The following is a 7,622-nucleotide window of genomic DNA, read 5'->3' as shown; positions in this document are numbered from 1 at the left end:
TGAACCAGATCAGTTAACCACCCTTAATTTTTTCCCCTCACGTTTGTCATTCATTCTCTCACACTATTTTATTGATCACTTGTCTTCCTCCTCCCTCCATACTAAAACAACAAAGCCATTTCCTCACGTAGTAACACAAGGCCACCTCCGATGACTTCTCAACCGCCGCTGACACCATCTTTATTCTCTTCCTCACCGTTGGCAACCACCCATTAAGGCTTGCATTTGGCATTTATGCTCTGCCACCCATCATGGCTTCGTGGTTTGCCTTTGTGGTGCACAGTGCCATCACAAAAAACCATAAACTTCTGCCACAACATTCCTCGTCCATTATACAGTTGCATTTATAGAAGAGCACCTTTCTCCCTGATAATCTGCAACCCCATAGCCACACTAGCTACACTACAACGTAGCATTGAAGACTTGTGAGCAAACTTAGGCCAGTATTTCAGCCACCGTCCAACTTAGCAATGAAGAAGGTAGTTGTAGTAATCTGCAAATAGCTATACTACCACCCATCGCCGAAGACTTGTGAGCAAACTGAATATGTCCTCAATTTTAATGCAATTACTAAATATAATATGGATCGTTTGTGGAGATAATAAGTTCATTGAATCGGATCGTCTATGCGTCTTGCTAGAGAATGTTAAAGAATTTCGTGTCAGTAAATTATAAACCCGAAGCCCAATTAAATGGATCATATTAGGTCACACATAAGAATTGGATCAACAAAAGGAAAAACCTAGAGCCCATAAAAGGCTCTAGGGTGGCAAACCAAGAGGGGAAAGAGAAGGGGATTTCCTAGCCTAAATATACTTGTATATTAGTTAGGCAATCACAAGAAAAAGATACAAGATCTCTCTCAATATTCTTCTCTCTCTCTCTTCTCCAGAAGTTATGTTATTCTCCCGAAAAGAGTAAGACAAATTTCTTCCTTCCAACTAGCATTGGTGGAGTGTTGATCCGGATTGGTGGACCAAGTAGAGGAATCACAGTTACGGTTCTATCTCCGGATTATAACAAGCTTTGTGGAAATCACGCTTCAAAGGTTAATTATAAACTATTATGTGATCCTTGATTGTATACGCATGTGATCCTGTTTAAGTGCTTATAAATATGATTCATGAAGTTTCGCTTATAGTACTTAAATCCCTATACAAACTTAGTGCAATATTTCAGTCACCGTCCAACTTAGCAATGAAGAATGCAGTTGTAATAGTAGTAGAACGAAAACTATATAAGGTCATAGATGTAATCGGCAAGGTCAAGTTGTTTTGTATCTGAAAATCATCAAACACATGGAGTATTATTAAGATTGAGTGTAATCTTCTTACGTCTTAGTGGTTTTTTTTATATCCAAGATTTCTTCTCTATTATTTTCTAGTGATATTTTATATCCAAAGGCGGCTAAGGCCATGTGCAGGATGAGCAACTGCACAGGGCCCCCGAAATATAAGGGGCCCAATTCTATTAGTTGTCCGCCCAAAAAAAAAATCTAAATCTAATTACAAATATAAAGAGATTAATTTCTATTTGGTGTTTTTCTTCTTCTCCTATTCTCCAAAAAGCCCCATTTATAACTCTTCCGTCTTTCTATTCACCAAAAAAAAAAAAATTAATCTTTATGATTTATTTTAGCACAAGACCCCTAATTTTTTGAGACGACCCTGTTTATATCTAAAAATTGTAAAGTTGTATCGTCGGAGTAGCCGACCCATGTGATACTTTGGCTAATTTATTGATAGCCCTACCTAGGCATTGTTTGGTTGAACCTAGAAAATGGGGGAATTGAGATTTCATGGGAAGTGACTAAATGCCTTATTGTTTGGTTAACATTGCACAGTAAAAACAAGGGAAGTAAAACTTCCCTGGGAAGTTGAAATTCCCTTAAAACATAGGAAGTATCTTACCTTACCCCCCCCTTGGTCAGCCAAACTTCCCACATTTTACTTTAGCTGAAATTACATGATTGCCCTTGTAAATTTGGAAAGGCGCCTTTAATATCTTTACTTTCCCGCCTCCTGATGATAGCAAATATTTCTTTTCATCTGAGAGGAGACCTTGACCCTCTTTCATCTCCCTCTTCTCACACGGCCCCAAATCTTCAGAAATTCAGGTTGTTTCCTCTCTTTCTCCTTCCCTTGGCATACAAATCTACAATTTCAATGACTAATTTAAATTGTCTTTGTTGTTTGGATTATTATAAATACAAAATCAACTCATTTTTACAATAAATACAATATCCTTCTCCTAGATGTATCTGATTCTTCATATCTCATGAATTTCTCTTGGATTTGGCATTGTTGTGTAAACAAATCTTGAATTGAAGTGTAATTACAAAATTCTTAGGTTTGTAGTTTTTTTTCTTGAATTTTCGGATTGTTTATTTTGGGTGAATGTGCAATTATTTTCTGGGTCATATTGTGAGATTAATGTTATTAGATTTTTTTGGGGAATTTGCTGCTATGAATTAGCTTTTTTTTGGGTGAGCTTATACAGTTGTCAGTTGATTTATGTCCATAGTTAAAAAATTTGATTGATGTCGATGGGTTGGTCGTGTGTGGTGGTTGTTTTCTCTCTCCTCGGTGGTGCCTCCATTGTTCATAATCTTTACAAACCTGACCTTGTAATATTTGTTCTCTCTCTCTTATGCTTTTTCTTTCTTGCGCGCCACCTGTTTGATAAAATGCCCCAATCACTGTCTTGTATGTTTTTGGGTTTATATCAATTTATTCATTTTATTCTTGGATTATTTGGCCTTGTGTGGTTATCTTATCTTTTGGTCTCTATGTAATGCTTGTTGGACTTGGATTGGATAAAAATGGATTATCAACTACTCCTAGTAGTATGAATTATGTAAAGTTATGTTGCTCCTACTGCCGCTTCTGAATTGTATTTGATGTGTTAGTGGGTGCTTGAGTAAAGTTAGCAGCTTTCAATGATTTTTGTCTTAGATTCAATCTTTTTGCTTAGTTTGGTGTTGATGCTATACTGGGTATTGTTGTTAATAGCTACTCTTTTAATCTAGTTCCTTGGTATATTTTGGCAAGTTTATGAAGACAAACACCATCATTGCCAAATAGATTGGTAGCCAACTTAGAAATAGGAATAAACCTTCATGCGTGTCTTTTTCCATTAGTAATGTTTGATTTTATTTTTAAACAAAGTGAAGTAATGAAGAATACTTAATCAAATACTCACTTGTTTAGGTGATTTGGGAATTACATTTCTGATATAATCAAATTGTGATAAGAGTTGACTTTTAGGAAGTTTAAAGTTTGGGTCTTAGCTTGTGTTGTAGTTTCCAGTAGGTTATTGTGTATAAGAATTGAATTTGTGAAGCTGAAAAACAAACTCTTTTTCCCCTTTATCCATTATGTTTTGAAAATTACACACCTTACAAGGAAGTAAACTACTATTAGAAACTAATATTTGCCTAACTGAGTATTGAGAAGGATAATTGATTAAGAATATAATTTTTTTTGTGTTAATTTTTCCTTACTAGCTTTCGAGAACTCTTATTTCTTTGCAATAATTTGTAATTTTTTAGTGTGTATTTTTTAAACAGATATGGCTCGCATGCCACGAAATAAACAGAAGAAGATTGCAACGACATGTATTATCATTTATAGGCAAATGGTGGTTATGGTTATGGCGATAATAGTCCATCTCATATATTTACTTTCTATCCTAAATATCAAAGTGCCTAAGCCTATAACTTATATATTTGATAATTCTCTTGAAGAAAGGTGTTATGCTAGAATTTTAAATCTTAGGCCAATTATCCAAGGGAGTGATGTAGCTTGTTTAGATAACCTTATAATGGATAGAGCTTGCTTTTATAAGTTATGTGAGATGCTGAGGGATGTTGGTGGATTGCAAGGAAATAGGAACACTAGCTTGGAAGAAATAGTTGCATTATTTCTTTTCACTCTTTCTCATGATACAAAAAATAGAAGAACTCAATTATACTTTAGAAGAAGTGGAGAAACGATTTCAAGACACTTTAACTTAGTCTTGAAAGTTGTTCTTAGATGCCACCATATTTTATTTAAGAAACCTGAGGCGGTGACAGAAAATTGTCAGGATGAGAGGTGGAAGTGGTTTAAGGTAAGTTAAATTTCGTACTAAGAATGAGTTGTTTAAAAAAATATTTACATAGGGGCAATCAATAAGTGAATTTATCTTCCCTCTTTGAAGAATTGCTTAGGGGCATTGGACGGAACACATATTAAGGTTCGTGCTGGTGATAAAGATAAAGTTAGATTCAGAAATAGGAAAGGAGAACTCACCACCAATGTCTTAGGAGTGTGTACTCGTGATATGCAATTTGTTTATGTATTGCCTGGTTGGGAGGGTTCAGCACATGACAATAGAGTTTTTCGTGATGCGTTGTCGAGAAGAAATCCTTTAAAAGTCCCTCAAGGTAATAGGAAATTTGCATTTTTTTAATACATTTTGTCAAGAAAAGCTAATGAAAGAAAATCATTAAAAGTTTTATTGGTTGTTTTTAGGTTACTACTATTATTTATGTGATGCTGGATATATGAACTGTGAGGGATTTTTAACACCATTTAGAGGTCAAAGATACCATTTGAGTGTTTGGAAAAGTGGGGCACATCCGGTATCGGCTGAAGAATATTTTAATATGAAGCATTCACAAGCGCGGAATGTCATAGAGAGATGTTTTGGATTGCTTAAGATGAGGTGGGGTATACTAAGAAACACAACTTGGTACCGTCGAAAGGCCGTCAGTAGAATTATTTTGGCATGTGCTTTGATGCATAATTTCATTCGAACATATATGACCATAGATCCTATGGAGTCTTTAATTGGAGATGAAGTACAAGAAGATATCAGTGAAAACAATATTGAGGTTATGGAGACTAGTACTGAATGGAATGTCTTTAGGCAGAATCTGGCAACTGAAATGTATGCAACATGGTTGAACTCAAGACCTTCTTAAAGATTTTTGTGATTAGTAATTATTTCTTGTATTTGGTTTTTGCTTTTAGTTGTAACTTGTAAGGAGAATTGCAAATCAAAATTAATCTACAATGTATGTTATGTGTGTTGTACTTTTGGATATTTAGTACAATATCTACTTCATATTTCAATGAATTTGGCATCTTACAATGCATTTCAAAGTGTCTATATACTTAAAGGATGTGTGCTCATTTTTTATGAACTTAAAGTTATTGTTATATAGCTAAATTTATACCTATGTCTTCTATATCATATTATTTTTGTGTTGTAGAGATGAGTCAAGGTAGAATCTGCATGAGATGGTCAGTTTGCGAGGATCGGGCTCTCATTAGTGCCATGAATGATCTTGTCGATCTTGGTGGTTGGAAAACGGACAATGGTCAATTCAAAAATGGGGCTTTTGCTAAGTTGGAAACTCTAATGAAACAAAAGCTTCCCGAGTGTGAAAAAAAAGCTAAGCCCCATATTGAGTCTCGAGTAAAGCTCCTCAGAAAACAATATGATGCTATTTCAGAAATGCTAAGCCCGAGTGCAAGTGGATTTGGATGGAATGAAGAGGGGACGTTTGTTACATGTCCGCAAACGGTTTGGGACGAATGGATTAAGGTAATGTTCGAAAATTATATATGTTTTTTCCTACCTTTTGTTTTCTTTATAGTTTACATTGCAAATTCTCAGGTTTGATACATTACTTTTAATAGTGCAGTTTAACATTGAAAGTAGTGATGAAGTTTACTTTCTTCCTGTAGATCTATCTTATTGAAATGTTAGTTAGAGATAATATAAATAGTTTTCTTGTTGTGGCTCCGAAACAATTTTAGAAAAGCCATAGGTGTAAGTTTAAAGTCATTACTTGTTTATTACAATAGAAAAACATTGATTGATGTATGTTCTTGTTGTTGTGGTGTTATGGCAGAGTCACAAAAATGCCATTGGGTTGAGAAACAAACCTTTCCCTTTTTTTGACGAGTTGGGCAAGATATTCGGCAAAGATAGGGCTGTTGGAAATGAATCTGCAAATGTACATGATGTTCTTGAAGAGATGGATGAAGAAGAAAGGGAGGAAGAAGGACAAGAAGTCCCTCAGTATAGTTTAGAGGAGATCAATCCTTCGTCTCAAAATAGCCCAATGGGACCTCCACCTTCAACAACACCTTCAACTAGAAGGACAAAAAAGGCAAGGACCGAAACTATTGAAGTCTTGAAAGAATTTTCCACTAAACTTGAAAAAATTAGTGATGTGATGGAGGCGGCAAGTGAGCACATAGGAAGGTTAGCTAATTGTTTCCAACACGAGTCAGATTCTGCTGAAAGAAGGATGAAAGTGACAAATGAGGTTATGAAAATGGAAGGATTAACTCCTACTGATGTTATTTTGGTCTCAAAGAAGATTGCTCTCAATCCTCTAGAAGTTGATTTCTTCTTCAGCCTTCCTGATGAAGACTACAAATATGCTTATGTTCAAGGTTTGTTGCTTCCAGATCAATGATTGAAAAAATAACATAAGTCGAAGTAGTAGCTACGGCATGGTTTTAATGTAGTATGCAAATAGTATGTATATAGTTTTGGTATGTTTTTGGTTTTTTGTAAGCCATGCTAAATTATACAAGTGGACGTTAAAGTGAAATATTTTGGGTTGTCATGTTATTGCTGACTATATATTTAGAAGCATAGGTAATAGGACCGATCTGATTTTTTGTAAGGCCCGATTTCCGATTGTTAACTTTAACTTCGGAAGGATTGAAAAACTACTACTTCACATTGTAAAATGCAACAGGTTAAACTCGTTTAACTTATGTGTGATGCTATCTTCATATATGGTTTCCCATTGTTCAAATTTTTTTTTTTTTTTTGTATTATTCTGTATCAGAAGGGTGTTACTAGTTGTATTAGAATTTTTATTCCTTTACTTTATCATATTTGTGTAATTTTTAATGAATAGTTTTAAGTGTGTGGTAGATGTTAAAAAAAATTACACATAAGTAGTTAAAGTTAGTTAAATTTCATGGGAAGTATAACAAGTGAACCAAACAACATATAGGAAGTAGATTCATAGGAAGTGCAAATTCCATAGTACCAACCAAACATGTTAATGCCATTTCCTAGGAAGTCATTAAGGGAAGTAACTTCCCATGAAATGAAACTTCCCATAGGAAGTTAATTCCCATGTGAACCAAACAATGCCCTAGTAAGGTGTGACTCACCTCCTTCTAAGTTAGTTCCGTTAATTTCCATAAAAGTCATTATAGTTTGTGATCTTAAATAATCCATATAACATTCTAATGATTACAAATAAATTTTGTTTAATTTGTTATAGAAGAGTCGGTTAGACGCATTCAATTTTGAAAGATGAATTTCCAGATAAATGACGACACCAAGAGTAGTTTCATTTTGTATGTCATGCATGATATCTTCACTAATAGTAATACATGTTCCTGTAGGGGTGAAAGTTCGGTGTGCGATTGGGATTAGGGCCTAATCCAATCCGATCCGAATAAAATTTGGATTTCAATTTTTCAATCCGAATCCAAACTAATTAGGATTTGAATCCGATCCAATCCAATCCGAATTATCATACTCTAGATTGGATCCGATCCGAAAATCCAATTTTTTAAAACTATAGTTTTTCGATGAAA

At 34.6% G+C, this 7,622-nt stretch overlaps 2 protein-coding genes across 3 annotated transcripts; both read left to right on the top strand.

Moving 5' to 3' along the window:
• Window positions 1–2,008: 2,008 nt before the first annotated feature.
• Window positions 2,009–6,628, top strand: LOC125497528 (uncharacterized protein At2g29880-like). Of its 2 annotated transcripts, XM_048644679.2 has the most exons (3): window positions 2,025–2,116; window positions 5,258–5,592; window positions 5,903–6,628. In XM_048644679.2, exons 2-3 carry the CDS (start codon window positions 5,260–5,262, stop codon window positions 6,473–6,475), a joined length of 906 nt encoding a protein of 301 aa, XP_048500636.1. In that variant the 5' UTR covers window positions 2,025–2,116; window positions 5,258–5,259; the 3' UTR covers window positions 6,476–6,628. The 2 variants fall into 2 exon arrangements, with proteins under 2 accessions (XP_048500635.1, XP_048500636.1); XM_048644678.2 differs by having other exon boundaries at window positions 2,009–5,592.
• LOC125497809 (uncharacterized) lies at window positions 3,823–4,966 on the top strand. The gene is made up of 3 exons (XM_048645504.1): window positions 3,823–4,110; window positions 4,201–4,426; window positions 4,515–4,966. Exons 1-3 carry the CDS (start codon window positions 3,823–3,825, stop codon window positions 4,964–4,966), a joined length of 966 nt encoding a protein of 321 aa, XP_048501461.1.
• Window positions 6,629–7,622: the final 994 nt, after the last annotated feature.

The sequence above is a fragment of the Beta vulgaris genome, chromosome 5 (assembly GCF_026745355.1).
Source record: "Beta vulgaris subsp. vulgaris cultivar EL10 chromosome 5, EL10.2, whole genome shotgun sequence".
Classification (NCBI taxonomy): domain Eukaryota; kingdom Viridiplantae; phylum Streptophyta; class Magnoliopsida; order Caryophyllales; family Amaranthaceae; genus Beta; species Beta vulgaris.
This window is presented reverse-complemented; position numbering and strand designations above follow the sequence as displayed.

Coding starts and splice junctions, on each gene's coding strand:
- LOC125497809 (XM_048645504.1), top strand. CDS start 3,823: ATGGATAGAGCTTGCTTTTATAAGTTATGTGAGATGCTGAGGGATGTT. Junction 4,111..4,200: donor AGAGGTGGAAGTGGTTTAAG/GTAAGTTAAATT, acceptor CCCTCTTTGAAG/AATTGCTTAGGGGCATTGGA. Junction 4,427..4,514: donor TCCTTTAAAAGTCCCTCAAG/GTAATAGGAAAT, acceptor GGTTGTTTTTAG/GTTACTACTATTATTTATGT.
- LOC125497528 (XM_048644678.2), top strand. CDS start 5,224: ATGTCTTCTATATCATATTATTTTTGTGTTGTAGAGATGAGTCAAGGT. Junction 5,593..5,902: donor TTTGGGACGAATGGATTAAG/GTAATGTTCGAA, acceptor GTGTTATGGCAG/AGTCACAAAAATGCCATTGG.